Genomic DNA, 16012 nt, shown 5'->3' with positions numbered 1-16012 from the left:
AATGTACAAGAACAGATAACAAAAATGTGCAGCATTTTTTCAGACTCAGTGCTTCACAACGTATGGTGTGCATCAGAACTGCATTGCCTTAGTGCCGTTGTGGTACCATGCAAAATGAATGGGACCGCGTGATGGTAATCTATGCTGAGAAAAATACAAAGGCTGCCTTTGGTGACCACCTTCTGGAAATGTTAATTGCTTGTCTGTCATCATACTCCAGCTTTCGTATTTGAGTCTAGGACTGCAACTAATGATTATTTTTATAATCGATTAGTTGGCCGGCTGTTTTTTCGATTAATTGGATAACAAAAATTAAATACCATTCTTAATTTAAAATAAAATACACAAATGCAGTGTTATAAACATAAAGTTTACTTCAGAATAAAACTGCATGCACTTTTTTTGCAATTGCACTGCACTGGAACGCTCAGCATTGCGGACTGTGCATTCCAGTGTGGGTGACCACACTGTGGGTGGGAGGCGCGTTTGGGGTGCCATTGAAATGAATAGAACTGCAACGCACCTCCCGCAGCAGAATTTTAAAGGGCCAAAACCAAAAATGACTTTTTTTCCCACCTATTTATAATCATTTTTTCTTTTTAATACTTGTATTGTAAGCACATGGTGCTAGAATAGCTTCAGCCCAGGAATGACGGCTGCCACTGGCAAGATTCCGAAGACTGCAGCTGAATGTAAACTCTAAGAGAGTGATTCAAATACGACTGCAACCAACTAATTGATGATGAGAATAGTTTTCACCTATTCCCATTATCGATTAGTTGGTTGGATCCCCTAGCTCTCTACTCCATGCTGAGAGGAGGGCACAGCAGCTAGTAGGCTGGTGCAATTGCCAGCCTGTTATTAGCCATTTCAAATTGCAATAGCCAATAGCAGGCTCGCTAATGCACCCGCCCACTGCTTGCTGTGCCATCCTCCCAGCGTGGAGGAGAGAGCTAGGGGATCCAACCAACTAATTGAGAATCGTTGACAACTATCGATTTGTTGGTTGCAGCCCTAGTCTCTCTCTTAGAACAAGTATGTAGATCTGGCATCCCTGTATCAGTTACTGCATGCTTGCTTGAGTGCAGCTATTGTCAAATGATTAAAACAAAGGGATCAACATGACAGCCAGACAAATAACAACATTTTTAGGATAAACTCCGCAGTTGCAGCTTACGTTTTTTCCCCGTTTTTTTAAGTAATTTTCCCTTTAACTATGTAGGCTGGTACTCCTAAAAACGAGATGACGCGAGGATCTTTACACCCACACACACACACAATGGGTTGGACTTGATGGACATATGTCTTTATTCAACCTCAAATACTATGTAAGTATAGATGGACTATGCATGCTGGTCCTGGGTCAGTTAGAAGCTATTGAAGCTAGGGGATCAGCACGACAGCCAGGCAGCTGGCAGTTTCACAAGGCATGGTCAGCAGTGGCATCCTATAAACTATCTTACAGGTTTTCTTTAACGCTGCTGCACTACAATCTAACGATGTTTTAATGGTGGTGATGGCAGCAGCGGATCTCCAGGGCTGTCTGGAACATATTATTATGTCCTGTGGAGCTCTGGAGGGCTGCGAGTAGCCAGCGTCTGCCTCAGGAATTCCTGCACATGCTTTGTGCGTGTTGGTTGTTAGGAAGATTAGGGACTGTTTATTCCCTGAGTCTTAGCAGCGTTTTCCAAAATGGTTGCTGAGGCCTGTTCTAACTAGAGCTGTAAGGAGGTTCACAGAGTTACAACGGCCTTGTGAACGCAATAAATATAAACGTGAGGTGGGGGATGATGATGTATGGAAACAGGAGAAAAACTGGAGCAGAAGCTATCCCGGTGTCTGGGGGAGCTATGAAAGAAGGATTTGTTGTTGGTTGCTATGGGCAACCACTCAGCTTTGCTTTTATTGTCATATGTCGGCCTAGTTGGCACCTATTGAAAAAACATCCCCTTGTGATGCTTCTTGGCAGCCAAGCAGATTCAAGTCTGTTTGTAATTTGTATCAGGATAAGGAAAAATTGACAAGTTAAAGGGCATGGTGTGCTGTGTTCCTGTCACGTTTGACTAATCTACGTTTTTTTTTTTTAATAGCTGTGTGGGCGCAGTTAGGTTTTTGCATAGGGAACAGTAGTTCCTCATCCTGTCCTCTCTGTTCTATATTTATTTTTATTTGTATTTATTTATTTTTAAATCCAGATTATGATGTTGTTTTTTTTTTCATTATGTTTTGTTTTTATCATTAAAAGTCACCAGATGTAAACTGGAAGACATTGTTTGTTTTGTGTGCTGGTTTATAAGCAAGTTTTTTTTTTTCTTTTTCTAAAACACTGTTTTCATATTTTTTTTTTTTTTTTGCATCTCTGTACTGTTGATTTTCTGCAGCCTCTTTCAGCTACTACCTATCTGTATGCACTCGCTCCAGCATCATTGCTCTCAACTGGCTTTCTGATCTGGACAACAATAGCCTGTGCCTGCTCATTGTGGGTTGGTACAGTCACAGGCGTAGCTACAAAAATTGCACCCCTGGCATCCCACCCAGCTCCTGGAAACCAGTGATGTCACTTGTTACCAGGAGCTGGGCGGAACGCCGGCTAAAGTGTCCCTGGTTGCTAAGAGCCAGGCGGGGAGATGTATAAGGGTCATACACATGGCCCCGCCCAGCTCATAAAGTAACATTAAAGGATCATTTTTTTCCCCTCCCCCCAATGTTAATGTCAGCACTTACCTTAAATGATGTCTCTTAATCCGATCATCTTCTTTCCTGATGTTTTCATCTGTCCCTCCAGCGGTGCGGCGGCTCTCCGATCCAGCGCTGACTCCACTCTGCTTGCAGGCCCTTCTAATCCCACGGTGTCTGCATGCGGGTGCACGCGCCCATAGACTTACCTTGCGTCTCTGCTCGTCTCCCGGCCGAGAATCCGAACTGCGCATGCGCCCGCCCCAAGATGCTTTGCGGTCACGGAAGAAGTTTCGTTTTCTCAGACGGGAGCGCGCAGCGAAAGCAAGGTAAGTTTAAACCGCTGTTAAAACGTATTTTTTAAATATCTTTTTGGCTATATCTACTGCTTGATAGCAGTAGATATAGGCAAAAAAAACCGGAGGCTTTAGAACCCCTTTAACAACCTGGGATGCTCTGACCGCCATCCCGCGCAGCTTCTGGCAACAATTGATGTCACTGGTTGTCAGGAGTTGGGCAGAATGCTGACCAGAGCATCCCTGGTTGCTAAGAACTGGGCTGGGAGATGTGTCTAAGTGAGGGGTGGGGGAGAGAAATAATGTCACCTGTCTCCGTGGGTCAGTGGACTTTTGCTGACCCACGGAGTGCTGACCCCGGCAGCTGTCGGAATACTAAAAAGAACAGCAGATAGCAAGGGAAGCATTAGCTTCTTTGCTATCTGCCATCATTTTAGGGGGGGTGCTCTCTTCCTTGTTGTTGCACCCCCCCTGAAATAAATATGCAGATCAGGACAAGTCAGAAGTCCCTGTGTGTGTACTTGTCCTAGTCAACGAGCCAACCTACTGAAGCCAGAGGGTGAGCATGCCATCCAGACAACCAGCATTTTTAGAAGATTAGGTCAGCAATGGTAGCCGCCATATTCTCCCAATACACGTTTCCTTTAATCGGTGTGCTTAGCACTGTATGCCTGGCTCAGAGCTTTCTGTGGTCTATTTAGCAGTTTTCAATAAACACATTGTTTTCTGCATAGTTGTTGTTCAGACACGTCTCTTTTTAACTTAGAATCAATCACTTATTTTATTTATTCTCTAATCATCCTCGTTGAAAGAATATAATCCCGTTTCCTGCCAGCGGTGAGATACATATACTGAGTCTGACCTGGGAAAATCTGGTTTATCTTTTTGTTCCAGGTAATTGACTCTCCCCCACCCTCATTTGTGGGATAACAATGGTGCTCTTCTAACCTCTTGCCAGAAAGTGGAATTCAATCGGGGTGATGTAAGCTTTAGGTGAAGGACTCTGACGTGAAGTGTTTAGAATAGCTTTTCTCTACCTTATTACCACAGAGGAACCCTTGAAATAATTCTTGGGTCTTGGGGAACCCATGGTAAAACCAATTCATTGATGGTCAGTGGGACCCTTACTTTTGGTGGCCAGTGGTAGGGAAAAAAACTTCCTCTTACAGTTGTGGTCAGAGGGCCACCCTTACAGAAAGCTGAACATATCATTGGTGTTGTTATTGGTATTGTGCAGATGGCTCCTCCAAAGGGGTGTTGACCTCCAGAAGTATGTAGGCACCATCAAATAGGAAGTCGATTAGCCAGAGCTCAAGGAACCCCTAGGAACCGCTGGAGGAATCCTACAGTTTATAAGAACCCTAATTGAAAATGGTTGGTTTAGACCAAGGGTGGAAAAACTAATATGGACTTTTGGAGCCGGTCTGTCCAATCCAGAAGCCAGCAGGATTTTTTAGGAGTTGGCTCCATTGACATCCGCAAGAGAAAACCTCAAAAGGTAGGCACTGACTGTCATTTTTAAGGAGCATTGGTTACCTGGCTCCTGGGATTTGTGCAGCTTTGGTTTAGAGTTAGACTGTAGAGCAGTAGCCAGCTGGATTCAAAACTTTGTAACGTTCAAGAATCTCTCCATTGTGGTTCTGACCATTTTGGCTTTAGTTTTTTTTTTTTCTGTGTGATGTTAGTCACTGACAGGTCTCTGTCACCAGTTTTACAAGTTTATAAACTGATGGCTTTGTTGAGGGGGTTACACTTGCGCTCATCTGCTTCTCAGTCCAGAAGGCAGGTGCTATTTTTGTTCAGGCATCATCCAGGGTCACAATCTACTTCCTGGACTTAGATGCTGGTTCTTACAATGTTTTTACAAATGTCTGAGGCCTCGTTCACACCAGACACAGTGCGTTCCGGCCCGATTCTGGCCGGAATGCACTGCATCGCATTGCTGCCGGCTCACTATGTTGTGGGGCAGGAGGGAGCTTTTTTTTTAACAAAAATGCTGCAAGCCCTATTTTGTTTAGACCGGACCGCAGGCATTGATGTGCCTTGCGTCCCCGTGCGGCCGAAGGGCGTGGCTACGGTGCCATTCACGTCAATGGACCCCCCTCTTGCCCCACTATATAGTGAGCTGGCTGCAATGCGATGCAGTGCGTTCCAGCCGGATTCGGGCCGGAACACATCGGGGGGATTTATCAAACCTGGAGCAGACAAAATCTGGAGCAGCTGCGTATGGCAACCAATCAGCTTCTCTCTTCAGTTTGTTCAATTAAGATTTGAAAATGAAAGAGAGTCTGATTGGTTGCCAATCACAGCTGCTCCAGATTTTGTCTGCTTCAGTTTTGATAAATTCCCTTCACTATGTCTGGTGTGAACGAGGCCTGACACAGATTAGCCCCTGATGCAGCCTCTCGGCTAGTGACTGGCAACAAAGTTACTATTTTGCAGTCTGATCATGGGAAGAAAAAAGACTGAGGAAATGCTTCCTCCTGCCTGCAGCAGAGTGATGGCATGGTCATTGGAATGAAGCTCAAGGACTGTTTTTTAATAGTTAAAGGTAGAGCTAATATTTACATTTCATAGTAAGTTGTGACATGCTGGGAACTGGTTAATACAGGCATGAAATGAAAGGTCCACTTTAAGACAGGTAAATGTCTCACCAAAACATGGAGACATCAGCCTTCCCTATAACCTGCCAGGGCCCCTTGTGATCATCTGTGTGACTTGGCTGATGAGCAGGGCTGGATTTCTGCATAACCAATGTAGGTCATTGCCTAGGCTGGCAGGGCTGCCAGGAGGGGCAGATAGATGCCTGCAAAGTTCACTATCAGTAACACATTTCTGTGTATAATGAAAGGTGCCATCCTGCCTGTCAGTACAATACAATCCCTGCACGGAGATGATCGAGCGACGGTGTGCGTTTGCTTACTTCCCGATCTATTGAGCCGACGTGTGACTGTTTCATTGTCACACATCGGCTCGAACTATGAGGATGAGTGATTTTCACTCGCCTCATAGTTCTCCTTTGAGGCAGCCCCTTCAGTTTGAATGTGCTGCCAACGCACTCCAGTACAGCCAACGTGCAACGACAATGCAGGAATTACCATGCGTTGCTTCATGCTGCAATGCAGGTGCATTGCTTTAGTGCATTGATGTGCTATTTAAAATGGACACTTATGTGTGCATTATGTGGTACTGCACTACTGGCACACCACGTTACCACAACGTAAAGATTTGGCCTCCCCCTTACACACACTTTCTATTAAGTGGAAAAATCTCTGTGTAATAACCCTTACGCTGACCTTTAAAATGAGGAGCGCTGTTACATATACTGAAAGATTATACGTTTAGAGTGGTCATGAAGTCCCTTGAAACAGCTGATTATGTTCTGTTCCATATAGAAATGCCAGCGCAGACCTTTTATGTGCTGAGTGCGGATTTAGCTAAAGGTATGGATGGGCACAGAGTTCTGTTTTTAAATACAGCGACAAGGTGCATGCTACAGTAAAGAGCAAAGTGCAGTAACCTCTGGCAGCTAATGAAAATCAATCACCTTTTTTTTTTTATTTTACTGGTCAGTAAACTGAAATCTATGGCTATTGCACTTTGCACCTCCATTGCCGAGCTCTGTGCTGCTTTACTGAGTAAGGGTTCCCATTCGCAAATTATTGAAACAATCCTAATGACTTTGATGAAGTTGTGTAGAAATCTGGACATGCATGAACAGGAGGACGTAGGTGAATAAGATCAACTGTAAAAACGCTGATTTGAACAGTTGTTAATTTTTAATTCCTGTTGTTCCCTGGTGTTTAAAACGAACCTCTAGCATAGTAATTCTATCAAGTGGAGAGCAGGATAGACCCCTGCTGTGTGACCTAATACATGTGACTTGTCAGGAGACAGTGCTCACGTTTATCTCCCCCAGCGACCATGCCTCTTCCAGCGACGGCTACCGGCCACAGTGCTTCCTCCTCCTATAGGCATGAGTTTGCACATTTACTGATAAGAATGTGAAAGGTTTGGAGAAGACCTTCGGTCAGATTCAGTCCCATGGTTGAGTTGTGTATACATTGTAGCCATCGTCTTTAGCTATAGGTTGGGTATAAGATTGATTGCTGTGCATTCTAAGAAGTTGCTTTGATCTTTCATTGAACTGTATTGAAGCTCTCAAATTATCGCCCAGTTTTGACATTACAATTGATGCAATATTGGTTGTAGGTAGAGTGCTCAGTTTCATATGAAGGTACACGTATTAATTATCAATGTATCCATTTTTAGGAAAACATTGATTTCCTCTTATTTTAACACTGTTTTCTAAATAGCCCATGTACGGGTCAGATTCCTATGTCCAATTTCCACTGGACGGAGAGTGATTGAAATGGACTGAAAATTGCCACACGTATGGGCAGCCGTAGGACTAAGCTACATGGGGAGATCTTTATTAATTGCTACTAAGAGGTTTATCCATTTATTGTCAGTCCCCTAATTTCCAACACGTTTGAATCGGTTTGCTGCTAATGAGATGAATGGCAGCAAACGGTAAACCAATCAGCAGAAATCGATAAAAAATCACCCATATAACTAAGCCCTTACATTTCTTCCCGGGGGTTCATGACCCTGGTACATAAGCAATGCTTGATTGTATTTTCAGGTATACATAACAATTAATTTCCTCTTGGTTTAACCCTGTTTTCTAAATGGCTCATGTATGGGTACTTTACTGGCTCATGTATGGGTGCTTCACTGGCTCATGTATGGGTGCTCCAATAGCCCACGTTTGGGTGCTTAACTAGCCCATGTATGGGTGCTTCCATCTTCAACAGCTATGTGGTGTTTACAAAGTTAAAGAATCTGTGGCTTGACCAGGGGGTTCAATCTAGCATGGCCTTGCCAAAGTGAAAGGCCTAATCTGGTAAAGATGAGATTATACACACATGGAAAAGCACTGTTGTCTCTCTCCACACAGCCACTAAAAGCTCTAATGTATCCCTTATCACCCAAATGCAGTATCTGGAACTCGTCTATGACCATTAATGGTCCATAGCAAAGAGGCACTGTATTGAGAACTTTTTTGGGAACTGCTGGATAATACATTTTATGATGCTGTTACTTTATCAAGTCATGCAGTTTATATGCAAAGGCAAATCCTAATACCAGAAGGGCATGGCTGATTGGGTAAATTAATTAAAGTGCTTTCTAAACTTGTGGTGATTTATATCCTAGGTCACCAGATAGAGGTAAGAATAGCATTTAGTTGAGTTCCTAAATCGCTTATGTTTTTCTGCAGCATCATACACTGCTTAGCATATCTCATAAAAGGTTAATAGCAATTAACATTACTCAGAGGTGACCGTGAGCTCATTATATGTATTTAGACATATTACTTCCCATAATAGAACTTTTGATGCTTAACTCGCCTTTCTGGTTTTCACTGTAATCCCGGCTGTATTTACATATGATAATCGCAATAATGTGTCCCCACCTTTCACAGTGTGAGCAATTCTCAAGGTATTTGTCCCTTTTGATGCTTGTGCAGACAGTGCATTGCTGTCCTATGTCTTAAGATAGCACCTTTGTCAATGTCACTGGGCTATATCGATCCCAGTTATAGAGTCTGCTCAGGTAAAATGTACACTCTACATGAGCCCATGTCACATTATTATTTAGGTTAAAAAGACTGCACTTTTTTAATTGCAGGATGTTTGAATGGTAGGAACTGAACCAAGTAACAAGATGAGCGTCACCTCGTGGTTCCTGGTGAGCAGCTCGGGCACTCGCCATCGACTGCCCCGGGAGATGATCTTCGTTGGCCGTGATGACTGCGAGCTTATGCTCCAGGTAAACTCATATTTGTAGCTTGATGCTGTGTGCCAATTCAGATGCTTCTCTTGTTCACTTTTCCTAGATGTTGGAGAAATCCTAGGCCATTAAGTATCTTTAAATACCCAATCCAGCTAATGCTGACTGTACTTTACTTTTTAGTTGTGAAAAATTAAATGTCCCAGAATGTCCTTTTTAAAAGAGGACCTTGTCGTCTTCAGCAACTACAATCTCTATGGTAGCCACCCCCACTAGGCCTAACAAAAAAACAAAACAAACCATTACCAAAAAAAAGTAAAATGTTTTCTTTAAATCTGAGCTGCTGGCCAGTGCATGAGGGCATTCTCTTCAGCTTTATCAGGACGCCAATAACGATACTGGAGGTCTTATTAAGGAAGCAGGGCGGCATGTAATTACTCGCTGCCCGGCTTCCCGATTAGCCAGGAAGTCGTCGTCTCCATGCTCCCTCATCACCAGGGGATAAAAAAGCACGGAGCCGGCTTTCTGGCCAATCAGGAAGCCGGTGGGATGGATAGTGACTTGCTGCCCGGCTTCCTGATTGGCTAGGAAGCCACCTCCATGCTCCCTGGTTACGAGAGAGCACGGATCCAGCTTCCTGGCCAATCAGGAAGCCGGGCAGCATGTAATTACTCGCCGCCCGGCTTCCTGATACCGGAAGTTCCAGTATTAGGATAGACATCGAGAGCATTTAGGCGAGTACGAGTACTCGCCCAAATACTGGCTAACGGTACCAATACTAGTATGGGTGCATCCCTACGTATAACAGATCCTTAAAGTATTTCCACTTTTGCAGTCAAATTTAGAAAAACTCCTCCTATGTTCGTTATGTGTTCCTATTTACATATCATACTGACAGATAACTTTAAAAATTCTTACCTTTTTTTGATGTTTTGTTAAATCAGGCAAGATCGCTGATTCTGGGATTTTCTTAGCCCTCTCACAGTGGTCTGTCCCAATGGAAAGTCATGGAAATGAAATTTGAGGATTGTGTTTATCTTAAAAGCTTAATTAACATAGACAAGCCACCTCTGAATGGACAAGACCCCTCACCCATCACAACCCCTCCTAACATTTTTAAAAGAAATAGAAGCAAGAAGAAAATGTAACCCTTAAGGCCTCGTTCACACCAGATGCAGTGCGTTTCGGGCCGATTCTGGCCAGAACGCACTGCATCGCGGCCGGCTCACTATGTTGGGGGGCAGGAGGGGGCGTGGCGGTCCATTGAAGTGAATGGCACCGTAGCCACGCCCTCCGGCCGCAATGCAAATAGGAACGAAAGGCAAATTATGCCTGTGGTCCGGTCCTAGCAAAATACTGCAAGCACTATTTTGTTCGGACCTAATTGTGGCCGGAGGGCATGGCTATGGTGCCATTCACTTCAATGGACCGCCACGCCCCCTCCTTCCCCACACCATAGTGAGCTGGCCGCAATGCGATGCAGTGCGTTCTGGCCACAATCGGGCCGGAACACACTGCATCTGGTGTGACTGTGTGTCGATGATGCTATGTGAATGGGAATATGTAACAAATATAAAATAGGTGTTATCCCAATTTGGCCACGAAAGTGGAAATGCACTTTAAGTTTAAGGAGTAACAGGCAGTGACAGGGTCTCTTTTAATGTAGATAGCTGATAGGTGAGCCTACAAGTCTGTATACAGTATGTCATTCCTATTACAGTGAACAAGTACAATATTTAAATTAAAAATTGCTTTAAGGTTTGGCTAAAGGTGACAACCTGCAGTGTTTTTACTGAGGAACGTAGAGTGTTGTCATCCTGTCAAATGAAGGGCCTATCCGATAAAATATTTTTTGTGGATACTTAGAAAAACTTGGAGCCCAAAACATAAGTAATTTTTTTGTTATGCTTTAAAGTAAGCATACATCAGCAGAATTACTCAAAGGATATCTACACTCCAAACAGCCTCCCTGTAAATAGAGTTCATGTTCCTTTTTCCCTGTGTATTTCCTGACATATGGTTACCTGAGGCTGAGCAAGTCTGTGCTGGAAGAGTACAGCAGGCTCTTATTTTCCATTGTGTGTATACTGTATAAATGACGTTTATTTATTTGGTGGGTGGAGGCGGCATAATGTTATTCTTCCCTGTACATTTTTATAACCCTTATGATGCCACCGATTGACTGATTTGGCTTCACAAGTGCCGGATTACATTTTGCCTTCAGTTTGTTTTACACAAGGCAAAATACCTGAAAAAAACTGAAGAAAGTTTAAAAATGAAATGGTTAGTCCACTCAAAAATCATATGTCAACTACGGGAGCCCCTTGGCTTCTATTGCTTTGATATGACCCCTGTGATGAGAGATGGGTGTTGCAAGCTCTGTCCTGTCATATCATTTTTTAAATGTATTTTTCAATTATAACATTTTTAGTTTTAGCACTGGACCTAAAATAGCAGTATAATAATATAACAGAAAAATAAGAAAATGTGAAAATTGTATTTATTATTCTTAGCCAGCGGGAGGCCAACTGTTATCAAGATTTTATAACCGCTATGGGGTCATATAGACTTGAAGGGCAGGGAGATCAGATGACATGGACTGCAGAATGTACTACAGAGGGGACATAACCCCTCCACTCTAGCACAGACTAGACCAGAGGTTCTCAACATGTGTAACCACAGGACCCACATTTGTCCTTGGTCATTAGGTCGCGATCCAAGACGCACTGCAATGGAACGCACGGCATTGCGCATTCTGGTGCGGGTGATCGAACTGTGGGCAGGAGTTGTGTTTGGGGTGCCTTTCAAATGAATGGCAACGCAATCCATCTCCCGCACCAGAACACATAGTAGGTGCGACTGCACGGTACAGTGTGCTAATGGCACAGGACTGTTTGATTATTGCATTGTACTAGTGTAAACGGGCCCTCAAAAACACTGACAGATAAACACAAGCACAGTTACAATCTCACAGACATATGCACACTCCCCCCAAAAAACTAAATATTTTTTTTCCTTTTTTTTTAGATCCACCCAGTCTTCCTACCTTACGAGAACTGGAATGTATCCTCAGCCTGGGGTCCAGTGTGGGGTGCTGTGCTGTGAGGGAGCTTTCTCCATATGTGCATTGTAAAACTCCCTTGCACACCCTGTAGAGGTGCTGGGAGCCAGAATGTGATGTCACTCTGGTCCAGGCACCTCTACAGGACATGCGAGGGAGCTGTAAGCAATGCATGTATATATGGAGCTCCCTCACGGCCATAGCCCCAGTCCACCTCAAGCTGAAACTCGGCTCTGGGCAGCATATTTTGAATGGCTGCTTGGCCGAGAACTGACAGTGCTGCGCTAGGGGGAGGCTGAGAAGCCTCTCGCCTCGAAAAACGGGGTTGCGACCCACTTTTGGGTTATGACCCACCAGTTAAGAACCAAGGGACTAGACCATCTGGCTTAAGCTGGTCATGCATTGCTCAAATTTCATGATATGGCTGGCCCTCTCGGCACTGTTGGCTGTTCGGGTAGTCTGGTGTTTGCACTGGCTGCCAGAATACAATAGCCCCACAGGGAAGATTCCCCCTTGCACCCTGCTCAGCATGGATGGGGGAATCAAGTGTTTCTTCTCGTTCTGTCGCCGAGGCTGAATGTGAAAAAAACTATAAGTTTGTGGTCAGTTGGTTTACACAGGCTTCCAACAAGCATCCTGACATTTCTGGGCTTTTTTCTATTAGAAAGCCCAGCATGCAAAGTTTAATAAAAGGGACACAAACCATTATAGATTTCCTTTCAAAGGAACTAACACTCCAAAACAGGACATGGTCATTCATATATTTTACAGCTCCTGATGTATTATCGACTTTCACTCTTCCTAAAGAGGACAAGAAATATACTAATGCATCAAGGTTCATGTTTGCATAGGTTATATGGGCTACATAAACTCTCCAGGCTACTGACAGTCTGTATAGTCAATCATTAACTCCCAAGAGTAATAATTAACTAGTTCAGCTGCAGCTATGTATGTTCAATCAGGTGAATCCATAATATAATGTATATTTATTTACCTTCTCTACTTGAATTTCACATTAATGTTTAGGTTTTAAGGGACAATCCTCCCAAAGCTCAAATTTCCATGTTGGTAGGTGCTGGATAGTGAAACCACCTGTCAATTTCTTACATCTCCTAGACACTCCATTGGTGAGATCTTGCGCTTTATGTTCCTGGCTCTGCACACTGGTTGGGGGCATTATGACAGGTTCTCTCTCTCCCTGTTGAATTCATGGAGAATAGAACAGCAAGAACTAGAACTCCCAAAACATCCAGTTGAGCAGAAACAGAACCAGGAATTTGTCAGGAAGCTCTCACTGCTGTAGTATCAAAGACATAAAGAATCTATGGACTGACTCAGCCCACCAGGCTCCACCTATAGCGAAACTATTTTGGGTGGACCAACCCTATTAACCTAATCAGCAATTTAAAATCTTTCAACTAAAGGCTCCTGTGTAACTGAACAATTACCAAATCCAGTTGTACAAGCTTGATAAGTAAACAAAAAAACTTTCTTTATTTCCTTAAGGGAGAAAAAAAAAAAATATCTTCTTTTGTTTCACACGCTCCCCCTTCCAGATATTGCAGTTCACAGTGGGAGGGTTTTAGCAAGAAAGGCAGTGCTGTCAATCCAGAAAGCAGTGGACTGGACTAGGTGTAGCCAGGGGCTGATTGGCAAGCTACAGGCTTATGAATCAGCAGTGACAATGCTGATTGCTACAGGGGTGCGGAATTCCTATCACCCGATGCCCAGGACATGCATTTCCGGGCTGATAGTTTTTTTCTACATTTAGCCCTGCTGCGTGCTAGCAGAGCTAAATGTAGATCGGGGAAGCCACTGCTCATTTTAGTACAAGTGATCTCAGATCACTTGAATAAAATGAGCTGCCATCTTGTCCGCCCTGCCGTGGTTCTAGCCAATCAGTTGGTCTCAACTAGCAGGTGTTGTAATGCATATGCATCATACTATGGAAGAAAAATAAAAAAATACTTCATAAAAGATATTGTGGCAGTGTGTGGCAATGCCACGGAGTATGCTGGCACACACCACCCTAACTCTCTCTTGAGCTCTGGTCTGGGTTCTTAATGAGGCTGCTCTCGGCCACCTGACCTTGGAACTGGAGATTCCATCCCACCCAGAACGCTAAGGCCCGGTTCACACCTGGGCGTTTTGTAGCGCGTTCCTACGCTCTGCAAAACGCTCAAACACCGAAATCCCATTATTTCCTATGGGTATGGTTCACACCTGGGCGTATTACAGGCCATATGAACGCGCTACAAAACGCCCTGCGCCCAAAGAAGTACAGGAGCTTCTTTGGGGCGGTTTTGTCGCGCGTATCCACTGGGATACAGCCAGGTAGCCCTCGGAAACACGCGTTTGTCGCACGGTTTTTTACCGCGAATCGCGCAACACGAAACACGCGGCAAACCTGCATATTCGATATGCCTAGGTGTGAACCCAGCCTTAGAAATCTCCAGAGCTCCAGATCCCAGTCACAATTTGGAAAAACCGAGAGAAACGGAAAGGCCAGCTTCTTCCCTGCAAATCTGTTTGTTTATTTTCTGGAATTTCTCAGCCCCTCTGGCTAAGAGTCCTGGGTGACTGTGTTGCCAGCATACTCTGTGGCATTGCCACGCACTGCCACAATATGTATAGCAGAGCACACAAATAATTTTAGGGAGACGTTGCCTTCTAATAGAGCTCATGAAACTGCTCATGATATAGAAAAAAACTAAAGTGTTTTTCTTTGCTACAGGTTTTCCTACCACCTACAGGAAAAGCTATTACTGTAGTATTCCAGAAGATACATGATGTCACTGCTTGCTATGATGCCCTGCCCTAGATATATATGATCTATAAATCTTTACTGTGACTTGCTGTCAATTGCGTCATAGCATAGACCAGAGCTGTGATGTTGTCATCGAGTCTATACATAGAATAGAATTAACTTTACCCTAATGTACACCTGGCAAGTTGAAGATTAGGTATTCTGTCAGAGCTTGTGTTGAGTCAGGTCCTTACTCCTTATATGTCTTAGACACTCCAGCAGTGAGATCTCGTCACCATAATTCTGACTCTTTTCCTGTTCACCTAGGAGTTCTAGGAGTTCCAGCTTTTTCTGTTGCATTTTCCATAAAGTAAGATAAATAGGAAATCTAACGGAACCTTCTAGGTGTTTCTACTGAAAACCAGGGACATCTCAGTACATTCCTATGCATGAAGCTCTTGATATCCATGTGCTTCAATAATTAGATTATAAAAACTTGAGTACTTTCATAGAGTCAGAGGTGGACAAATGAATATGGAATTCAGGAGCCAGCAGGATTCTTTCTAGAAGCCAGCTCTATGGACAACTAGAAAGAGTCCCAAAAGTTAGGTACCAGCTGTAAATTGTAAGGGACATTGGCTACCCTACCTGGCTACTGGGATTTGTTCAGCCCTGTTCTGAGTACACTCAATGTGTGCCTTTTGCAGTTTTTTTCCTCATTTCCTGGCCTTATACTGGACCCACCTGCTGAAATGGACTGGCAGATGTGTGTTACACACAGGAATGGAATGGCTGTCCAAAGTTACAAATCATTTTGATAAATAGCATGCATGTATTTCAACTGTCTAAGTACCTACCTATCTAAAACAAGATGTAATATTACAAAAATGTAATATATAGCAGCTTGCCAGCCCTTAGATGTGGTGGCTGTACTAGTTTTCTTTTTCCAGTCCTTTTTTTCTGTTTTTGCACCTGGTGGCTCTACAAGTAGCATGTTATCTGTGCTAGAATAACAATGCTTGTAAACCGTACTGTATCTATGGAGGAGCATCCTAGGACATAGTGTGTTAGGACTATGGAACACCTCCACTTTCCTCATCTTCATAACATAGTTGATAATATAGTTAGAGATGAACTTGCAGGGTACCCAGGACAGCACTGGATTTCAGTCGAGATAAAAAAAAAGGAACTATTGTTGGATTTGCGTACACTTCGAATGGAGTGCCACTTTCATCTAGAGCAAAACAAATGTTTCATGCATGCATTACAGAAAGGAAGCGCAGAGTGCTTATAGCTTTCTATCAGCAGTATATACACAATATATTTGGGGGTGGGTGTGTGTATGTATATATGTATGTTATGTGTATATGTATATATGTATATGTGTGTGTATATGTGTGTGTATATGTGTGTATATATATATATATATATATATATATA

At 43.5% G+C, this 16012-nt stretch overlaps 1 protein-coding gene across 1 annotated transcript in view; it reads left to right on the top strand.

The window, feature by feature from the left end:
• The window catches only part of CEP170B (centrosomal protein 170B), a 61975-nt gene that overhangs the window by 3885 nt on the left and 42078 nt on the right, over positions 1-16012 (top strand). The window contains exon 2 of the mRNA XM_018556688.1: positions 8664-8804. Within this exon, the coding sequence (XP_018412190.1) occupies positions 8673-8804 (132 nt within the window). The 5' untranslated portion in view covers positions 8664-8672. The remainder of the gene's footprint in view (positions 1-8663; positions 8805-16012) is intronic.

Source organism: Nanorana parkeri, unplaced genomic scaffold (assembly GCF_000935625.1).
Source record: "Nanorana parkeri isolate BGI_ZX_2015 unplaced genomic scaffold, ASM93562v1 scaffold12, whole genome shotgun sequence".
NCBI classification, from domain to species: Eukaryota; Metazoa; Chordata; class Amphibia; order Anura; family Dicroglossidae; genus Nanorana; species Nanorana parkeri.
This window is presented reverse-complemented; position numbering and strand designations above follow the sequence as displayed.